The sequence below is a fragment of the Microtus oregoni genome, unplaced genomic scaffold (assembly GCF_018167655.1).
Source record: "Microtus oregoni isolate MIOR12 unplaced genomic scaffold, Mior012 000012F_ref0000307, whole genome shotgun sequence".
Lineage (NCBI taxonomy): Eukaryota > Metazoa > Chordata > Mammalia > Rodentia > Cricetidae > Microtus > Microtus oregoni.
In genome coordinates this window covers 32,190,240-32,212,727 of record NW_024543071.1, presented here as the reverse complement: position 1 = coordinate 32,212,727, position 22,488 = coordinate 32,190,240, and the positions used below count along the sequence as shown (strand labels likewise).

Sequence of the window (22,488 nt, the reverse complement as noted above, 5' to 3'; positions counted from 1 at the left end):
CTACTAAACCCTATTTATATGTTTTCCATAATAACATAACAAATAATTGTGTTGGCATATTTAAAGCACATACTGCCAATGTCACTAGCTAAAATATTGCTTTGAATGTCAGACTGGAAACAGTCCCATTTCTTTAAAACTTAAGGTCACTAGTACGGCTCATCCAGGTATAAGGCAGCTCCAACATCCTCTAACAATGTGTGTAATGGCATTTACACCAACAGTTACAGAGAAAACTTTGTTTACTACAACTTGGTCACTGAAAAAGGTAAGTGGAGTTCCCATTCACTTCATAGTGGGTCATAATACTTGTGTAGTTATTAGATTCTTCTCTCAAAATACTAGTTAACCAGTAGTGTTAATGGAAACTGAATTTGTAGTTCTGAAGATGGCACAGGTAACAGAGTAAATAATTTATAAAGGAATTCAACTCTACTGGAAACCATAATCAATTTATTTCAAATCCTAAGCAACCATGAGAGAGAAGGGTCTGCAACTAGAGATTTGACTATTTTTTGGCTATATGCAGAGAACTTCAGCCTTAAGTAGAATAATTTTGCATGGTTGACCGAACTAAGATTGTTCTTACAATTGGTTTATTGAGGGTGTCATAGCTGTCCGTTAACTTTTAAAAATAATAGTAATGTAAAAGACTAGAAAGCAGGCCATTTTTCCTTCACTATAGCGTCCCTGTAGGTTCTGTTCATGCAATGTTCTATATGCTGCATGCTTTTTATCTGACAAATTTAAATGAAACTAGGATAATTCCTGATTGCAACATCAATCCCCACAATTGCTTGGGTGGTATGTATGAGAACAAAAGCATCCGTAGTTGTCTCCATGTAACTTACTAGGAATGGGTCTAAGGACGTCGGGGATGAGAATCTCCACCAAAGCCTGGTACATCCCATGGTCACAGTTACACATCCATTTCAGGATAGACTCATGTTTGCACAGAGTTATCAGCTTTGCTTTCGGAAGTCGACTTTCTATTTCACTCAGATTGCTGGCGTGAATAAATGTCGCAAATGAATAGATGGCAAATGAGGATAAAACAGAAAATGGACTTTAAATATAGTTTATCAAATATTACTGAGGTTTGAACTATACCATCATTGCACTGGTGTCATATGGCTGGACATATATGTATGTATATATATATATATATATACATACATACACAAACACACCCCCAGAGCTACCTATGTACATTAGTATTTTCTTATGGTCTGAAAGACAGATAGGATAGTAATCCACTAACATGACACAGATACACCATAGTCCCCCAAATCAATAAAATGGGAGCTACACACACTAAAACCTCAGGAGAGCAGTCTGGTGTATTCCTAGGATGGTCAATCTACTCAGTGTTATCAGGTAAGGTTCACAACTGGTATACATATCTCTAACTTATTAGCTGTGACATCTACTTCGTCATGAAAATGAATCAGAAAAGCATAGTGATTCTGACCTTGATTCAGTAATGGTAGTGCCGTCAGTTGGAGTAGAGGGAGAGTAGCGCCAGAACGTTTGCCATAATTTTTCTATCAGGCTAAACTGAAGATTCACAACAACGTCCAATATTGCCTAAAAACAAAATGACCAAACTGTCATACTTCCTTTACATCCCCTTGTTCTTCTACTTTAGCACCAGATGTTTCTGCCATGGCAGCTACAGTTCCTCCATGGTCTGAGAACCCCATACACATCTGACCCTTTCCACGCTTCCTTGTTTGCGGTGATCCACACCAGGCATGTGTGTCTGCTGAGCCTTAGAAAGCTGGTGACTCCAAAACAGCATCTAAAGATTATAAGCACTGAAGAAACACTGCATACTCAAGACATAGAAGACACAAAGACAGACAACTAAAATAACTAGCTATTCTATTAATTACATATGGAAATAATATATTACCTTTTAAAGATATGGTAAAACAATGTAAAATCAAATAATAATGTTTTTTAATCATTTACAATCTGAAACACTAACACCACTGTATTTCAATGAATCAGCAACAAAAGAAAATAAATACTAACGATTTGTCTATATAGTGTGTTCTTGTTGAAATGAAAGCAGACTGAATTTTAACAACTCCAAAAGGGCAAACATTAGCTACTAATGTTTATATCATTTCTGTGTTGAAACAACACACTGCATTTCAGACTGCGTGGTGGCTTGTATTATATCCCCGTAGTCTTGGGCACTTGGATACTTGGTCCTCAGTTGGTGGCACTGTTTGAAGATGCTTAGGAGGTATGGCCTTGTTGGAGGACATATGTCACTGGAGATGAGCTTCTCAATGTTAAAGACTTGTGCTGTTACAAGTTCTCTATGTCTGTTCCATGCTTGCAATTCAAGATGCGAATCCTCAGCCTCTTGTTTCTGCTGTCCTGCCTCCTGCTGGCTTCAATGTCTTTCTGCCATGGCTGATTCTTAGCCCTTGGGGACTCTAAGCCCAGATAAACCCTTTCCTGGTCGTGGTTTTTTTGTTTGTTTGTTTGTTTGTTTTTTATCACAGACATAGAACAGAAACTAATATAGACTAATTAGGTAATCAACTGAGTTTTATGTCTACTGCTTACATAGTATATAAACTACACTTTAGAGGCCTAGAAAATAGAAAAAATAATAATTAGTAAAATAATATTTTGTTCTTATTCTTTCCATTTTTTGGTGATACTAACTGCTCAGATTTAGAAAAGATGATACAATAACTGATACAGTTTATGTATTGCATCTCCTTTATTGATATGTAACATTTCAAAGTTGGAAAAAGAAATGGAAATTAGTAATCTGCTTTTATTCTTCATATTCTAGCTTTTAAATGACAAGGCATAACACAAGCAATGAACTAATTTATTTATTTATATTGCATTCATGTTAGGTTACACTATTTCTCACATCCTGTTAAGCAAGAAATTATTAAAATATAATCTAAATCTAATGTATTCAGGACATTCCCACACAGACACTCCCACAGGACAACCTGTCCTAAACAATCCCTCAGTGAGACTCTCTTGCTGGGTAATTCTAGAGAACTTGATAAGCTGACAATTGAAACTAAACACCACCTCACTCTACTTACGCCTGTTCAGCAAGGACAAAGCATTCTAACATCTGTGTTCTTGGGTGGACAACCTAGAGTCCATCTGAGTATTTTAGGAAAAGTCAACTCTAACTTAACAGCACTTGTCTAGATCTGGGCTGAAGCGGGAGCTAGAGGATGCCTTTGAGGCTCACAGAGACAGGAAGCACATGCGGGGGGACATGCTCTGAGAACCAGCACTTAATGCTGCAAGTGGCGGACAGTGGAAAGGAAGTCAGTTCATTATAAAACTTTTCAGTACGATTAAAACATGCCGAAGGCAAGCTCTGGAAACAAAAGTAAGCATAGTTTCCCCTCATCTCCTTCGAAATCAAAACCCTCTCCAGAAGGAAGTGTTTATATCTGCTTCTTTAGCTGCAGCTTAAGCATATTCCAAGTGACGTCTCTAAAGTGTGAGGCAGTTAACACTTTACGTACCTCTGAGAATGAAACTAGTGATATTTAAAAATAGCTTGATAAATATATTACAAGAATTCCAAATAGAATAATCCTACCTTAAAAATATAAACTATAGAAAATATGAAGCAAAACAAGACAAGAATTTCAACACATCACAAATCCAGTATCTTCAAATTAATCTCAAATAACACTTTGAAATTGATACCAATACCAACATCATTTAAGGCAGTTTTGTAAGTGACTAAAATACTATTATTTTTAAATACATAGGCAAATAAAAATTAAAATAATCCATATTCTACTGACTATGGCAAATGACTACAGGATTGAATCTGAGAGCCAGGCAGCTTTATTTAAATTGTTTTGAGATGTAACAAAAAAGAATTAGAATTTTAATTTTCTAAATATACCACTCTGTGCTATGGGAGATGGCATGAGTATTGATAACTGAGAAACAAGAGGGGTTCATTTTGTGAAGTGTCACTTCCTACACAGATTAATTTTGAGTGCCCAGTCTCTTCACATAAAACATATTTATTCATTACAATTGGAATTTTCATGAAAATTGTATAATCTATAGGCTATTTTAATCTTATTGGAGGCATCTGTTGCTTAGCATGATCTCACTGTACACTCTTTAGCAATGTAAATAATTATACTCCAATTTACACTCTGAATAAATATGAGTCACTCAAAAAATCTGAATTATACTTGTACAAGCTAAGCTGTGTACAGAAGGCTTTATTTGGATACAGATAAATGAGGAATTGTTTAAAGAATTTTCACTGAACAAGATAGGTGTAAATTTTTTTCCAAGTGTAAATCATGACTTAGAAATATTCCAACACTCAGAAAAACATACTATACAAAGGGTAATGAATTCTAACTGGCTTATACCATGCAGAAGTATTGGAAATGAGTAAGACAGGTTAAGAACACTTTGTCAAGCAAGATGTTGATAAGGAGAGGACTTGTCCTTGGTTGTCAATAACCTAGCAGCTCTGACAACCACTTGGGTTCACTCAAGTAATCTTATTTCTGGAGCAATGGGGGAAAACCTATATATGCCTTAAATGAAAACTTCTTATTTCATTCTTTGCTGTCAACAGGCAAGGACTTGTCTAGAAATCACAGGATACTCTTTCATTTGCCTGCTGGCAGACCACAAATCCTGAGATAAAGCTACTTAAATCCTAAAACCACTTAAGGAAACTCTGTGCAATGTATTCTCCTTTCTACCAGGTAACTATCAGATGCATTAACATACTGGAATGGAGAAATTTCCCTCCTATCCAATGTCACCAATTCTGACACAAGAAGAGTCGTAGGAGTAGGGTCTGAAACATCAAGAGAAGCTGTAAGTAACCAAGCCCTCAGTCTTTCCATGTTTTAAGCCGAGACTTATTATTTCATCCTTCACTGTCAATAGTCAAAAGAAATTCTTTAGAAATCACAGGCCAATCCTGAAACTGTAGGCAAATCATAAATACTCCTGAGATAAAGCTACTTCAATTCTAAAAATTGGTCTGAAGGATCCCTAAGAAGAAGAACAAAGTTCTTACTAAGTTTACTTAAATAGCACACATTTGTGGTATTCAAGAGGGTCCACTGAAAACCTGACTTTCTACTGATCATGGCCTCCAGTTTTTGTTCTGTTTGTATGTTTGTTTGTTTTTACAAGGGTTCTGCATTAGTTACTTTTCTCTTGCTGTGATAAAACACCATGACCAAGGCAACTTAGAGAAGAAAGTCTATTTGGGCTGATGGCTCCGGAGGGTTAGAGATAATAAGAGCAGTGCAGCAGGAGCAAGAAGGAAAGGGCTAATTTGAAATGCAAGCACAAAACAGAGCAAAATCAAAATGGGGGGAGGGGGGCTTTAAGATCTCAAGGCCCACTTCCAGTGACACATATTCTCCTAAGTAAGCCTCCACAAAAGAAAAAAAAAAACACCCACCACCAACTATGGACCAAGTATTCAACTGCCTAAGACTACATACAGGGACCATCTCACTGAAACCACATATTCTATTCCCTGGCTCTCACAATAGCAGAGCTACATTATAAAGCAAAGTCCATTTAATTCAACTTTTAAATTCCCCATAGTTTTTCAGTCACAATACTGTTTCAAAGCCCAGAGTCTCTTTTGAGAATCAAGGCAAATCTCTTAATTTTAACACTTTATAAAATAAAAATTACGTATGTGTAACATACAATGGCACAGAATATACATTGTTATTCTAAGAGAAAAAAATGGGATAATAACAAGGAAATATTGAACCAAAGAAAGACTGAAAGAATAGCAGGGAAAACATCAAATTTTCTAATGCCATATCTGATAACAAAGGGCTTAGATGGTTCTGCTCCCCCAACTCTGTGGCCTGAAACATACATCTTCCTCTCTTGGGTTGGTTCCATGCCTCATGTGCAGGTATCTCATGGCTCTAAAATCTCCAACATCTTAGGGTCTCCAAAACAACCCAGGGTTTATTTACACAGCTTCATTCAATGAACTTTCAGGGTATCTTTCCCTCTCAGAACCTTTAGGTATGGACTCCCCTACCACTTGTTGCCTGACCTCACTCAGCAGCCCTGTAAAACCACCTCCTTATCTTTCATGGCTCTGTAGCCAGCACCACATGGACAACACTGAGAAGTCTGGCTGTCAGTTTGGGATATACTGTGGCCCCCTTAATCCACATTAGCAGCAGCTTTTAATTGAAGTGGCTTTCCAGAAGCCTAAGAAAACACCTCGTACTTTATTTACAAATTGGAAGCTTGGCTGGATGAGGTCTTGCCCTGAGGGTACCTTCCTTTATTGGATTGCAGATCTGACCTATCCTTAGTGGCCCTAATCCCCTTAACAATTGTAGTCTCTCTTATAGTACAAGTCTTAGCAACAGCGTTAAACTCATCAGTATCCTTTGAATTTCTGTACAGTTTGTATTTATCTCTGAACCATTTTTTTTATTATAGATCTTCTTAAGAGGGACTACTAATAAATAACAGATTGAGTTGATATTAAACTGTCAAGAAATATCCTCTACAAAAAAAAATGAGTTCACCACTTTTAAATATTTATTTATTTATTTATTCTTAGGCAAGTTCACAGGGCATGGGCAGAAAGTAGCCAATTCTTTGCCCAAATATCACGGGAAGAGTCTATAGTCCAGTTACTAATTTTGTTCTACTCTGAAATCCTTTTAGCTGGGCCTCTACAGTCCACTTATCTCTTAGCACTATTGTCTTCCAACATCCTATTGGATTGGCCCCATTAGGCCCTATTTACAGCTTTCAGCCATTTTTCTAGTGCAAAGTTCCAAAGCCTTCTACAATCCTCCAGAAAACAACATGCTCAGGTTCCTCACAGTAATAGCACACACTCTGGAACCAATTTCTGTATTAGTTATCTTTCTATTGGTGTGATTATACAACATAACTAAGGCAACATATAGCAGAGTTTATCTGGGATTATGGTTCCAGATGATTAGAGTCTAAGACAGCTATCCAAAGGTAAGGAAAGAAGCAGGAGCAGAAAGTGGAGGGCTCACATCCTGAATCACAGGTATAAAGCAGAAGGAACAAACTTGAAATGGTACAAGTCCTTACATACTCAGTCCACCTCCAGTGACATACTACCACTGATAAGGCCGTGTTTTCTAGGCCTCCCTTAATAGGGCTATATGTTCACATACCCAAGAGTATGAGGGATTCAAACAAACACAGATATTATTAACAATTTACTTTTCTTTGTGGAAAGATAGTTATGCAAGTTCAAAGGTCAATATGTTATATAAAATTTCTGTATCTTTTTTTTTCTTTTTTGCTTTAACATTATACCTTGGAGCACATTTCCTTTTAGTGTATTTAGAGTTTTCAGTCCTATGAGTGTATAGTAGTCCAACCTATAAATTATAGCAGACTTAATCTTTCTTAATTAGATACTATAAGCATACTCTTAAATTAAAGAATAATGCAATAAACTCCCTTGTACATTGGCTGTGTCACACATATGTACAATTTTTTTGTAGACAGACAGACCCAGAGTAGAACTGCTATATCAAAAGACACAAGAATCAGTTTAAGAAATGGAGATTGTCACTTTTATGCATTTCCCCACTTTGCACTGAGACAAGAGGATTTTATTAGTGTTCAAAGAAATGCTCAAAATAACTAGAACTTCTCTGTTCTCTAGGAAAAAAATCTTTATTATTTTGTTTTTAACAAGTTATGTGGCAAAACATAGCATGTGCTCAGACTATGTTTGAAGGTCTTACCTCACAGTGCTCTCGATAAAGACTCTGCAGTGACTTGATATCCTCAAAGGTAGTTCCATCTGGCAGAGAAGAGATTTCAACTTCTCCAAACTCTGGAAGTGCTCGAGATGCATCTGTTACCATGACAACACAACAGAAAAAAGCTATTGTGGATGGTGTCAATTACAGATTAATGAGGGAAATTTTCAGAAGACTAAAAAGGAAAGAAAATTTAGAGATCAGAGTGCCAAAGATCACTGACTTTCAAATTAATATTTTCCAGCCAAACTTAGTAACATTATCAGCATGTAACATGCGAATGAATGGAGTATACTTGTGAATTTCGTATAAACTAAGCTTTACTCTAATTAAAATGGGCATTGGATAGGTTCTTAGTAAAAGAAAAACAACCTGAGCTTGCCAGTAGCAATTTTAGTTATTTTTATTATTATTATGCTATCCAACCATATAAAAATAAACATAGCCTTAAACTTATTATGTTCATATCGTTTACACAATCATAAAATGAAGGTTATAAAACTAAGAGCCAAAAAGTTAAAAAAAATAATATTAACAACAATAATTTGATGTGATGAATGATGCTATCCTATAATCAAATCATCTCTCACACACGAAACATGGTATCAGCTGCTGTGGACCAGTCTTCTGATTATAACACCTACACCAATCTGCTCTTCCTGGGGGCTACCTGCCCCAATACAATTCTGCACCCAAATGATATGACATAGTCTGTTGCACAGAAACATCATGTAGCCCTCTCTTGATGACACTATAATTCACACATCACACACGTCCTCTCGCTTTTTCTCTCCTTTTCTCATTAGCCATTGACAATTAGTAATGTACTTTGGTGAGTTCCTTACCATAAATTCAAAATTGAAGGAAAAATAATATTCATTTACAAGCTCTAGAAAACATGTATATTTTTAATTTTTTGAGACAGGGTTTCTCTGTGTAGCCCTGTTTTTAATTTTTTTCTTAAATATTAAAACTCAACTACCACTACAAAAGAAAACATGATGTTGTTTTAAAGCTCAATGGGGCACTTTGGCTTAGGAAATACTACTAAAACAGTGTCAAGATCAGGAGCTTTCTAACCTGAAAGTCTATCCCAGTTGTCTCCATAAACACATACACACATGCACACATACACAGACACACAAACACATACATATGCACACACACGCAGACACACACATGTACATATGCACAGGCATGCATACACAGAGAGACACACACATGCACACAGATACATAAACACACACGCACACACGTGTGCATACACAAACACCCCAATAGCAGTTCTTTATATTGGCCTACTGTTTGGAGACTATGCACACTCATTGATGGAATAGCTGTCAACTGAACTATCACTTTTGCTCCTCTGGCTCCAGCTTAAATATTCAAATGTTCAATTTCTGCTTCTAAACATTTTCAGTATCAAGAAACGTGTATTCTTTCTATACAATTATAAAAATAGGAAGCACTGTAATCGATTTAAAAGAATAAATTATTTAAAATGTTCATAATTTTTCTTATCTAAGACTATGGATATGTAACTTTGTATACAAGGAAATAAGAATTTGTTTGGACTGGACATTATTTCTGAAGTAAACACAATATGATTTTGGTCACAAAAGTCAACTGTAATATAAACTCTTGAAAACACTTTCATAGCCCTGAGTTTTTAAGGCAGATGCATTCAAGATTTCATATAGCTTAATACTTCAATAAAGATGAACTAGAACTATCATTGAAGGTTGTAGTTTCAGCACCAAACCTCCCCCTTTAAAGGAGTTAACATCTGAAGACATTCTACTTGGAGAATGTTCTCTTCAAAATCCTAAGAGCAACTACTATGCAGCTAGGCATTACACCTTAACATACCTAAAAACTGTTGATGATGTTGACTTTGGGCAATTACAGTTTGCTCAACAGATGTGCCTGTCTGTTGGCCACTTCCTGTGAAACCATCTGCAACCCCATCCACTTTCTGCATAGGCTTGTACCTAAAAATATTAGACGGGAAAAAACAAACAAACCAAATTATTCCTTGCTTTATTGTACTCCCCAAACTTTTAAGGCATTTGGTTTAAATCTAGTTCTGTCAATGTCTCAAGATAATTGTCGAATGTTTCTTCTTGATACTCTCATGAAGTCATGTACAGACCTTTTTTTTTTTCCAATTGTAAAAAGAAAAAGGGAAAGAGAAATCAGAAAGAAATTCATTTGTGAAAATCCAGAAATTGACATAAGGATGAAAGAATGAAAGAATTATGAGGCATTTCTTTGGACAACAGAGGCAAAGTTGCTCATGCCTATAGTCATAGTATATATTGTGAAAGAAACTGTGGTGGCCATTGGCTTAAGGTGAAAAATGTAAATACACTGGAACTTCACTCTGAATGAAGATCAAAGAGTTTGCAAAGAAATGAAGGGCTTTCAGTTAACATATTTAAAATAAGATCAATTTACAAATCTTATCACACTGCTCTTCAGATTTCAGAAAGCCTCTTATGCATCTCAACACATTCATCTCCTTTGATTCTTATCAGAAGCTGCAAATACAAATGCCCGAAGCTTCAGTGTGCAACAAAATAAGAATTCATCTACAAACCTAGTTTATCTAATTAGAGATAAGAGGACTTGGTGGATTTAACTCAGTGTAAGGGCACTTGACTAGCAAGCACAGGGCCTTAGGTTTCCCCCAAGGAAAAAAAATTATAGCCACAAAAAGTAATCAATGTCAGAGAACAATATGTTTTTAGGCCCTAGTTCTAAACTTCATGTACATTCCTTGCTACTAACACAGAGAAAATGTGCTATAGTGTCAAAAAACAGACATCTTGGAGGCCAAACATCACAAACATCACTTCACTGCCTCACCAGCACCACACTACCAGCAGAACCATCTCCATACCATACCATCTTTACTACCACCAGCAGCAACACGGCCATTATCATTACCACAGGCATCGGCGGCACCACCACCACATCTCCATTATACCAACAAGCATAAGCACAAGTACCACACCACCAGCACCCGTACCATCCGCACGTGCACCACCAGCAGCAGCACCACCACCAGCAGCACCACCACCAACACCTGCACCACCAGCACCCGTACCATCCGCACGTGCACCACCAGCAGCAGCACCACCAACACCTGCACCACCAGCACCCGTACCATCCGCACGTGCACCACCACCAGCAGCACCACCACCAACACCTGCACCACCAGCACCCGTACCATCCGCACGTGCACCACCACCAGCAGCACCACCACCAACACCTGCACCACCAGCACCCGTACCATCCGCACGTGCACCACCACCAGCACCACCACCAACACCTGCACCACCAGCACCCGTACCATCCGCACGTGCACCACCAGCAGCAGCACCACCACCAAAAGCACTACCACCAACACCTGCACCACCAGCACCCGTACCATCCGCACGTGCACCACCACCAGCAGCACCACCACCAACACCTGCACCACCAGCACAACCATCACCATACCCTTATACCATCCTTACCAATGGCACCATCGTAACTGACATCATCATCACAGCACCAGTACTACCACCAAGAGCCCGTGCAAATCTCCCCAGACACTCAAGCACAGACTAATATACAGCAAGTATATTTTGTTCAAAATGTACGTTCCTTCATTTTGGATATTTAAGAAAATGTGAAAACTAAAGATCATGAAGTTAATTAGGAAGATCCTCATTTACATTACAGTGTTTGTCTTTTAATCCCCACCCCATTTCTAACAGTACTTAAAAAAAACTTTGCATTTTCTCCACCCTGATATGAGGTTATTATGAATGGCAATGTACCTAACACATGAGGAGGACACACTTAAAGACGTCTCAATTCTGTCTAAAGATAGTAAGTGACTGGACCTAGTGAACACCATACACGCAATGCTCAGATGAAGTCACTGGGAAAGAACGCCAGAATGCGAAGGATGAAACAGGGCACAGTAAGCATAATCCTCACTACAGCTTTAGTCATAGCCTCCTCAAGCAGAAAACATTGGTTGTTGTCCTCTAATGATAGAAAGGAACTCAAACCTGACCTTATATTTAATGGGAAACCCTTCTGCTCCATAGTATCCCTCCTGAAGCTTTCCTCCCTGCAGATCATGTTAGAGGAGTCTAGACACTCTTTTTCTGGCAGGTGGGCTGTGTACCTGAGTGGGGCAGCAGTGGGCTCGCCAATTTGTGCTAGAAGACTTAAATGATTTCATGCTTATCTCATGAGGAAAGTTTCGTTGGTTTGTTTCCTCATTGATTCATTTAGGGTTTAATTTGATTTTAGCTGAACCTTTCCATACACAAAAATTCATAGCAAAAATAAAAGAGTATATTTGTTTAAGCATGTTTCCTCATGGTTAAGTACATTACCTTAGATAAAAATAGTTAAATTTCAATTATTTAATCTGGCAATATTCCGTATAAATTCAAAATTATTAAGTTTTAATATTGGATTATGCAATGACTGTGCTTTTGTCTAACTATTTTTAATCATGCTCTTTTTATTCTACACAGCATTCGGTCCTATAGACATGAATATAAAGGGCAAGTGAGATTTAACCTGAAAGGAAGTGCTGACAGCTACTACCCTTGCACATTTTCCAAGGTGCATCACAGTCCCTCTTCGCAAAGTGTATAGCAAACCTCCTACTTAAAGGCAAAATTATTTGCCTCTTTGGGAAGACAGAGTTGAACAGTATCATAAGCAGTGGAGGACTCTAAAATAAAGGGACATTACATCTTAAAATATACAACCAAACTACAATGAATTACAATTAACACATGATTATGTACTAATAATGCTATTGAGTTGGAAGAACAATACAATAATATGAAAACAGCTTACAGGAGGAACAGAGCTATATATACATATACATTCTAAAAATACTTTGAGTCAATGCTTATCAGAAGAAAAAGAGGACAATCAGAAAATGCAATTAGAACTGGACAACGAGTGTTCCCATAAAACCATAATAGTAACAATAGCAGAATAAACAGTGGATTACAAGACAGACAAAGATGCACTTCATATACTTTTCTTTTATTGTAATGGAAACTGGGCAAGCCAGAAACTCTGTGCCTCAGGCTGAAAGGTCTGGGGACAACTCTGGGAGGAGTTTGTGCCAAGAGCTTCTCAGGGCACCGATTGACTTCTACTCTCCTCATGTCTAAGGCAATGACCTCAGAGTGCTATGACTATAGTGTATTGTTGTCTAGCATTGGCTCGGTCCTTAGAGGAAATCCCCAAAGTCAAAAACTTTGGATTCAGGAAGACCAGATGTTCATACTCTTGATTCTAAGGGAAATAGCCATCAATTATCTCAGCTGCCCAAGTTTTCCCAAAGCAGGAGGACCAAGACGGTCACACTCAACAGATGCTAGACAAATACTCGTGATTGCTGATTCTTCCTAGAAGAGATGGTTAGAGATGACAAATATTGGTCATTCTAAAGCTTTATCACCAATAGCTAGGAAGTAGCCTTTCTACTCAGCAGTTCTTGAGAAGGAGGATTGGTGCTGGCTTTACTCCTAAGAGATTTCCTAAGTAGCCTGAATATCCACAGGAACCTCTTATCTCTAGGCAGGCACCTTTAGCCCCATTTGTAGAAATATATCCAACATTAGACAATGCACACTTCTCAAAAAATTCATAAATTTAAATTTTTCCTATAATAAACATTAATTTAAAAATGACCAAGATCACACTATTAATTGGTCTTAACACATATTACATCAATTTATCATGTAGTCATTGAGTATTACATATGATACGGCCTTGTGCAGGCTCAGTTTTAGCCAGGTGAAAGGCAAACATAATATTTTTAAGTTTTTGAATATTTTATTGATCTAACATAATAATTCTAAATTATATTAAATCTGGTGAAATTTCATTATCCTTTTATTATTAAAAGATGATTTTTTCTTTTTTCTTCATTATTATATAAGCATCAAAAATACTACATTGTAAAAGGTAGGAAAATTGATTGAAAGCATAGCACTAACAAACGTCCAAATTGAAACCTTTTAAAGTAAAGAGCTCTCAGAATTTAGAACTATAACCTAAAGTTAACCCCACTTACTTTGCAAATTACTTCTAGGTTAAGTTTTCTTATAGTAGACTCAGGGTTGTTGAGTTATGCATGTTCATAGGAGAGACCAGAATTTTATTAAATGAGGCAGCAGCTCTTGGTTTCAAAATTAGTAAGGAGCAAATGATCATTTTAACAGCTTGCAGCTCCATGGGCAATCAGAGCTAACATTGTTAATGATTAAGAAATGAAAGACGCTCTGATGTCTTAATAGCTGAGTGTATGCTTGAAACCTGTCACTAACACAGAGAACTCGGGAAATTGTTAGGAATCTGCCCCCATGAGGTTAGCTGTAGCTGTTATTTAGGGCTTGGACAGCTGTGCTCTACTGTAGAAGTAATATTCTGTCAATATTCTTGCAAGCACAGACACTGAAGCAGCCCAGTGGAAGGCAGAGAGCAGTACATAGTCATCATTACTGGAAAGTTTTCAGCACACCAAATGAAAAAAAAGTCCTCTCAAAGCTGCTAAAAAATGTCCAAGCAAAAGTCAACAGAAGAGCTACCTAGACAGTTATTATTTGTATTTAAAATTCCTGAAAGTATGAACATAATTTGCATGAAGAAATAAAAAATGCCCAGCTAACAATAATAGCAAGAAGTTAGAATCTTCTACTGGTTTCTTTTAACACTCTTTGGAAAAATTGCCCTAGGACTTTTAGATATTTATTGAAAATGAGCCAAATGACACTAACATGAATGAATCAGAAGAAAATAGAATGTGGAGAGATCCATTCCTTTAGAGGAGCAAATGAGTCTTAGAAGTCACACTAAATATTTAAATGACTTATAACACCACCCTCACTAACTAAAGATAGGATTTCTTTTCTTCTTGCTAATTCAGAAAACCTGGTTATTCACTATTTTTACATTTGCAATAATGCAAAAAAACAAAACAATTAAGTTCAAATGGGATGGTTGTCTTAAATGATAATGAGTGATGGGAACCATTCATTTTTTTTACTGAATATGGTCTTCTAGGTGTTGAGGATGGAATGTTGCAAGAAGTAAGCCTAATTTCCTGAATTTATTTACTGAGCCCTCCTAGCATCAGGAACTTACACAGGTAGAAGCCTAGAGCAGTAATACTTGCACAAACAGACTATAAATGTGTGTGTGCATGGGTACATGCAAGTGAGTGTGTATAGCCCTTCATTTACAGCTAGCCCATCTTCTTACAGAGATTCTAAAAATATGCTCTCCATCTCTTCTTTATTTAGAGAATTACCATTATTCTGCTCCACCTGACATCAATGAAATTAAATTTTCCTGCCTAGGAAAAAAATGGATTGATAAGATTCATGCATAAAGCACAATTAATGGGGCTAGTTTCTTGTAAGTAAATAACAATATAATTTCCAGATGAAACTTAGCATATAAAATGAGACTGAAGAGCATTTTTAAGTTTAACAGACACTTAGAGCAGTATTAGGTGGTGACTATGACTATTTATTAAACTTTGTGCACATCCCTTGAGTTCAATAATTCTTGAGGAGTCCTTCTTTAGGATCCTCTTGACTATAGCGCAATGTGATCATGACGTCATGAACTAGAACGCTGGCAAACTAATAACTACTTCAGCAAGCAGTGTCATGGTTCCTTACTGATGTTCCAGAGTGAAGTGCACAGTTAACAGAGTATCTGCTCACTAAAGAATTCTCTCACTCTTACCCACCTCAGAGAAACGACCCAGTCCTCCAAGCGTAGCTTTGCAATAATCCAAGAAAATTAATGGTTCGAAAAAAGTACGATGAACTATTAACACTGACCAAAGCTGGGAACTAATATATTTGAAGTATAAGCAAGGCAAACACATTACATTTTGAAGGTGCCTACTCTTCCAAATTTGCAAAGAACTGTTAGAGTTTTCCGTAGTGCTTATAACAGCATGCTATTATGAAGAATAACACTTGAATGTTTCCAGCTATAAAATATTTTATTTTTTTCTGCTTGAACTATAAAATGATCTCTGGAGTTCATTTCCATTTTAAAAGAAACTGAGGCTCAAAGTCATACAAAATAGAAGTACTACTTTAAATAGAACACTTTTGTTTCACCTGTCCTAAGCTCCTGGTATTAAGAATAGTCCAATGACAAATGCCTTTGGATGTCCTCCTTCACATCTGAAGTAAAGGAGTCTTGCCACCTGTTCCTACCAGACCTCTCTCATCTTCTCCCAGTGACATAAAGGCTTATTCCTCTTCCCAGCAAGGGACCATTCAAATGGGTAGTGACACATCTCCCCCTTAGTTAAAATACACTCACAACATTGTGATTTTGCCCTGGATTTCATGTGCATTCTTGGCAGAGGTCTCACTATGTAGCTGAGGTTTGTTTGAGCTTGGAGCAATTCTTTTGCCTTAGTCTCTCACGTGAAAGGGAGAGGGAAATTTAAAGAGACACGTGGAGAAGAAGGGAAGCAAAGAGGGGCATAAACCACCATACTTGGCTATCTGCTTTTTCTTGTAAATGCATATTTTTTTTGAGTTACTTGTGTCTTCAAGGATAGATTCCATATAAGAATGGAGATGAGAGGGTCAGTTCTTGTCTAGGCTGCTATATGATGACTTAGCTATCCCATACAGACATTTCCTTAGAAACCAAATGATCTCCTCTTCCTACCTCTCTGTCATCCTATGTTCTTTTTCACATGTGATGTGTTTATTTTGTAAGCAACTGACAATTGTATGAAATTGTTGAGAAATTATAAATGTATTTTAATATTTTGAGAGTGGCTATTGGCACCAGATATGGTCAGGCACACTGTCAAGAGCATATGGCTCCTTTTCACCAGTTCTGAAACAAGAATCTAGAAGAACAGTTAAAATACACATGTCAAGACTTCTTATGTATTTCCTTAAGTGTTAAATATAAATGCAACAAACACTTTTGCATAATTTATAGACCTGGAAATTACTGATCTCTTTATTTTGGTGCTTGATGACCTATGTGTTGTCTAAATTAGTCAAGCAATTAGTAAATATCCTTAAAATCTGGAGACTACCTCATTTAACTGTAAAGTTTATTTTCAATAGTAGATATTTTATACATTACTCACTTTTCTCCTTTTGATTAGCCACAGTTGACAATATTTTCACAAGGCAGCTATCGTATTTTGTTATGCTAACTCTGATAATTAGAGTGACAGCAAAAAGGGCAGATGGGAGTGGCTTAATTCATTTGTCCTTTCACTGTCCACAGACCAAGGTACTGAATAAGCCTCAAGGGAAGGCAAGACCCTGACTATTATAATTTTTATGTCAGTAGTTATACCCCACAGTTGATTTGAATCAAGCAGCCTCTAATATGATCTTTTACTTTAGATGAATGATTTGAAGATGGATTCCTCTTTTAAATATGAGAAAAGATATCTGTCTATCTGCTCCTCAACCAGAACTCTTTTCATTTATCACTTGATGCATGGCTATGCTCCATGGTAGCCTGGAAAGGCATCTGATTTACCACAGAAGTGGAAACTGTCTCTATTGCCCAATCTAGTTTTCAGACTAGATATATAAAATCAAACACCCAAACTTAAATTATCAAAATAATCAACACATATACTTGACCTTTAATTACAAAAAAATATGTGAAACATGTATTTAAACCATGTAAGATATGAAACTACAGATGCAGACTCTATAAGTCTGAAGCCAGTGGGCTGCATGGTAAGTTCCAGGTCAGCTGAGACTAGATGGTGGACCCAGCTTCAAAAAAAAAAAAAAAAAAAAAAAAAAAGGGCTATCAGAAGAAAAGAAAATCCAGTACTTCTTTGGTATTAAAACGCTCTTCATTCCTAAGAAAAAAGACCCCATAAGACACTGGTATTGACAGATCTTATTCACATAATAAGAAGTCTATATATCCATAAACATGTTTACATTTTATCTTTTTCTTTTAGCAATTATTACCACCTGGAGATATGTATTAAAGGGTTTCATGGCTCCTTAGCCTTTACAGTTCTTGGGTCTGCTTAATAGAAGAAAATAAAAAAAGAAAAGAAAAGGGAAAAAAAGAACAGAAATAGTATTTACTTACCTAATTCAAGCTTTTTAAATTTTTTAAAATATTTATTTATTATGTATACAATATCCTGTCTGCAGGCCAGAAGAGGGCACCAAACCTCATTACAGATGGTTGTGAGCCACCATGTGGTTGCTGGGAAGTGAACTCAGGACCTTTGGAAGAGCAGGCAATGCTCTTAACCACTGAGCCATCTCTCCAGCCCTCAAACTTTTTATAATGATCGTTTTTATGCAAGCTTACTAGATTTCCTCATAGGTAAATCACAGGATGGAACTGGCTTCACTTAGGTACAATTTATCAAGCTTTTGTTAGTATTAATGCTTAAATAATGTTATTTCTTGATTTCATCATTATCTCATTCTGCATTGCTGCTAAACTTTGGGGTGGAAATCATATCAGAAAGTAAATTCTATAAATTATATTCTTTTTTTTTTTTGGTTTTTCGAGACAGGGTTTCTCTGTGGTTTTGGAGCCTTATAAATTATATTCTTAATAAGTGGAAAAATAATAAAAAATTTAAGATCATAATAGTTTATTATAACAAACTATTGCTAACATGTATGGTACTAACCTATGGTTTATTTTGTCATTTTTTAGTCCTTTTAAATTCATTTTCCTACCTACAGACAAAAAAATAACTAGCAATTAAAAACAAAACTGAGAATCTGTGGGTTAAAAATCTTCATATGATGGCCAGCCTTGAATTGTATCTCCAGGCTGGGACACACTGGAAAAACTACACAGCAAGAGTTCATGTCCATACCTCCGTCTCTTCCCATTAAATATGTCTTGTCCCAAGTCAAAAAGCTATCTCTCTCGAAAAAAAGAGAATTTCACTGTTTTTCTTCAAAGCTTTAGTTATGTGTTATACACACATAAAAGTAAACCATTGCTTTCATGCAAAACCAAATCTTTTAATATGTGGCTCAAACTACTATATAAATTGTATCTCTCATTAGACAACTTAGCATCTTTTCTACTTTCCTTCTGCAGTAACAACTTCAGCAGATCATGGGCCACTACCCACAACATCATCCTTCACCTTGTGTGCTTATGTGAACACTTCCCTTCTGCCTAGGTAGTCCTTGTTTTTCTCACTCTTAGTCCCTACTCAAATAACACCTTTTCTATGAGGTTTTCTAGTCCTCCCTCTCCCAGAATTTGCTCAATTACTCTGTATTCTACAGTTCTTTGATTAAAACTGAATTTTTGCACAACGTATTGCATTACTTTACCCTCTCATTCCTCACACACTTTGTCTTTTTAAAGGCAGAGACTGTCTTATCTTTGGATTTAGAGCCCAGAACACAGTAGAACTTCAATGAATATTTGCTGACCAGAAGAAAATCTATTATGTAACATTGTCTTTCTATGACTTAGAAGTCATGCTGTGTACTACACTAGCTTGGATGAAATCTTGCCTATACAAATAACTACTCGATTGAAGAAGAACCTAGTGAAATCATACCTTTTTCTTAGTTACTTCTACCACTTCAGTTGTAAAGAACAGTTATAATTACAGAGCATAGGTAAGCTACACTGGTAAAAACAGAGTTCTCAAAATATTTATTTTCTGTAAATTGTGACAGTCATAAGTGCCTGGAAGGCTTAACAACAGTGTAGCGGTATATATATTCCTCTTGGCCTTTGTGAGACATTTGAAAACAAGGCTGCTCATGCTTTCATTGTCAAGGATTATGAGCACAGATCAAAGTTGCTTTTTTTTTAAATTCCAAGAAATATAATTCTGTCTGTATCTACCCATCCACTCCCATCCACCCATGCATCTACCCATGCATCCATTGATCCATCCATGAATGCATGATCTGTTAAAGTTCTAACGTCTACAATTCTATGTTCATAAAGATTAGACTAAAAATGTAAGAAGTCCCAAAGATCCTACAAGAACTCAGACTTGGCCAAAAGAATTAGTTGGAATGTGTAGGACGGCTCACAAAGTAAAGCTGCAAGCTGTGCATGGCTGATGACCTCACTGGATGGAACCCATGGTGGAAGAAGAGAACCAAATCCTTAATATTATTCTCTGACCTCCACCCACCAACCCTCACAAATACATCAGACACAGGCATGCCCAGGCATGCTTGCGCGCACGCGCGCGCGCGCACACACACACACACACACACACACACACACACTCTATCTCTCACATACACATTCACACTTGCAATGTACAATAAATAAAGCTTGAAAAATGATTTGAAGGATGTAAGAATAGTATGTCTCATAAACACTAAAATTAAGTTTCTCCAAAGATACAACTTGCCTATGTGCACTCCTTACTCTTTTGTGTTATTTACTGTAAGAAAAGTAGTTTGGGACATCACATTTAACTTCAAAGGGGCTCAACAAGTTCAAGAATAAGCTATTTTTAAAAAATTGGAAAAGGATCACTGAAATTCTCAATGACATTTAAACACTATCCACAGTGAAAGCATGCCAATGGTAGCAGCAGTCCAGTGCATTTGTTTGTTCAGAAATAAGAAGACTATGGAATTAAGATGTGTGAAGCGTTGACATAACAATAACTCAGAATGTACCTTTGCTTCTGTTGCATGGGTTGTTGTCTCATAGCCATATACTGCATATCTTCTTGCAGACGATTAAGAGGAGAATCTGGCTTCACACGAATCCCATAGTAATGGTATTTGGAGTTTCCTCTTCATAAAAGAACATTAAATATAGAAACATGAAAAGTCAGTAACAACAATATTAACCATCAACTTCACACAGAAGAATCTGGTTGAGACATTATGCTAACATTGCACATTTAGAACTTATCTTTTCTGGATGCCTGTTATGTTTCTCTGATGACTTTCCAAAAATCAAAATAAGATTCCAAAACAATCACCTCAAGGCAAACTTTCCCTTTAAACTTTCACTTCAATATTCACCACATAGCTCACTTGTCCCACTCACATTAATTTATTTTCTAACATCCATTTCAAACTTAATTTAGAAGGGATAATGGCTGGGAAAGAGTTTGGGCCAATCACAATTCAACCACAAAGCACTGCACACTGACAGTAACTTGCTATAAATACATGGAGAAAAAAGTCTTTATTCTGTAGTCTTGGATTAATTCTTTGTGTGTTTATTTTAGAAATGATGGTGTAATATCATCTTTAGATGCTATGGTGGTTTATTTAATGTTTTGAAACCTAAAAAGGGAGAAGGTACTTAACATATGTCTTTTAAATTACATTTTATTATTGATTTAATTGATTCATATCTGTTTTTAAAGATTCATAGCTGTTGTTTACTAATAAGATATACTATAAAAGATTTGGACATTTCCCTGTAAAAATGGTGAAGTCCCCCTGGCAAAAAAGTTTTGGAACTTCTTAGTGTTCATGAAAAATACCATGCTTGATATTAAAAATGACAATTTTTATCCTGAATGGAACTTGCAAATTCTTGCAAAAATAACATGTTAAATATGTAAATTCTTGCAGAGAGACTAGTTTTCACAAGTCTATATATAGCAATATGTCAGTGAGTGCTCTTCCAATTTTTTCTTTCATTTACAAAGAGAAATGTAAGTGGTGTGTGGATTAAATATTTTTAATGAAAATAGATAATTTTACTTCCAAGACTAACAAACATACATTGGATGAGCCATACATCTGAAGAGACATTAAAGCCATCAAATCCCTATACTTTAGGAAAATGAAATAGAAGTGAAAACTTAATAATGGCAGAGAAACGCCTTCTACTTGAGAGATTAGATCTTGTCTATAAAACGTACCGAGATTAGAGAAAAAAACTACAACAAAACCTACCAGGAACACACTTGGTAATGTGCTATATGAAGCAGACGTTGTAGAAAGTAAAGGGAAAAGCAGGAAGCAGGAGACATGAATCATGGGGAAGTTCACAACGTAAACTGATGCTTTACTTCTGAGACTCAGTTTCCTACAAACCAGCTTTGGGGTTGGAGTAAGAGGAAGGTCTTTTATCCCCCCCAGGAGTGTCCCGGGAAGAGACAGACACCCAGGGCCATCCTCAGTCAGCTGTAATCTGGAGATGGGATCTATGGAAATGCAGCCTTTGCACTGCTTTTGTTAGAAATGCACTGGTTTTATATGTTTACTGTTTACATAAGTGCCAAAGGGAGGTGTGGTCTGGTTTGGATAATTTCACTAGACAATCCTCTTGACAGATAATGCTTCTAGAGACAGTTTACTTAAAAACAAACAACCAAACCCCATTCCCCCCCCCCAAAAAAAAAAAACCATGAGATTTAATCTGCCTCTTGATCTATACTGATTGTCCTTCCATTCCTTGGAGCAAGAATGAAAAGCTGGTATCACTTTCCACAGCAGAAGAATCTCTGAGATTTCGCCCCAACACCATGGGCTTCCTCTGTTAGTACTCCACCAGCTTCCGAACACTCCATTTGTTTAAACCTAATAGCATTGATTCCCTCCTTATTCATTCTCTTAGGCTTTCCTTTCCAACTCAACTGCAAACACCACATGCAACGTTAAAAGGATTAGGAGGCAAAATCCTTGGGGGTAGGGAATCGAAA

The 22,488-nt window shown here is 36.7% G+C and overlaps 1 protein-coding gene across 4 annotated transcripts in view; it reads right to left on the bottom strand.

The window, feature by feature from the left end:
- The window catches only part of Rfx3 (regulatory factor X3), a 249,052-nt gene that overhangs the window by 43,511 nt on the left and 183,053 nt on the right, over nt 1–22,488 (bottom strand). For all 4 annotated transcript variants that reach the window (XM_041661035.1, XM_041661033.1, XM_041661034.1 and 1 more), the window contains 5 exons: nt 20,498–20,617; nt 9,669–9,790; nt 7,782–7,894; nt 1,472–1,587; nt 852–1,006 (listed from right to left, as the gene is read on the bottom strand). In XM_041661035.1, coding sequence (XP_041516969.1) covers nt 852–1,006; nt 1,472–1,587; nt 7,782–7,894; nt 9,669–9,790; nt 20,498–20,617 — 626 coding nt within the window. The remainder of the gene's footprint in view (nt 1–851; nt 1,007–1,471; nt 1,588–7,781; nt 7,895–9,668; nt 9,791–20,497; nt 20,618–22,488) is intronic.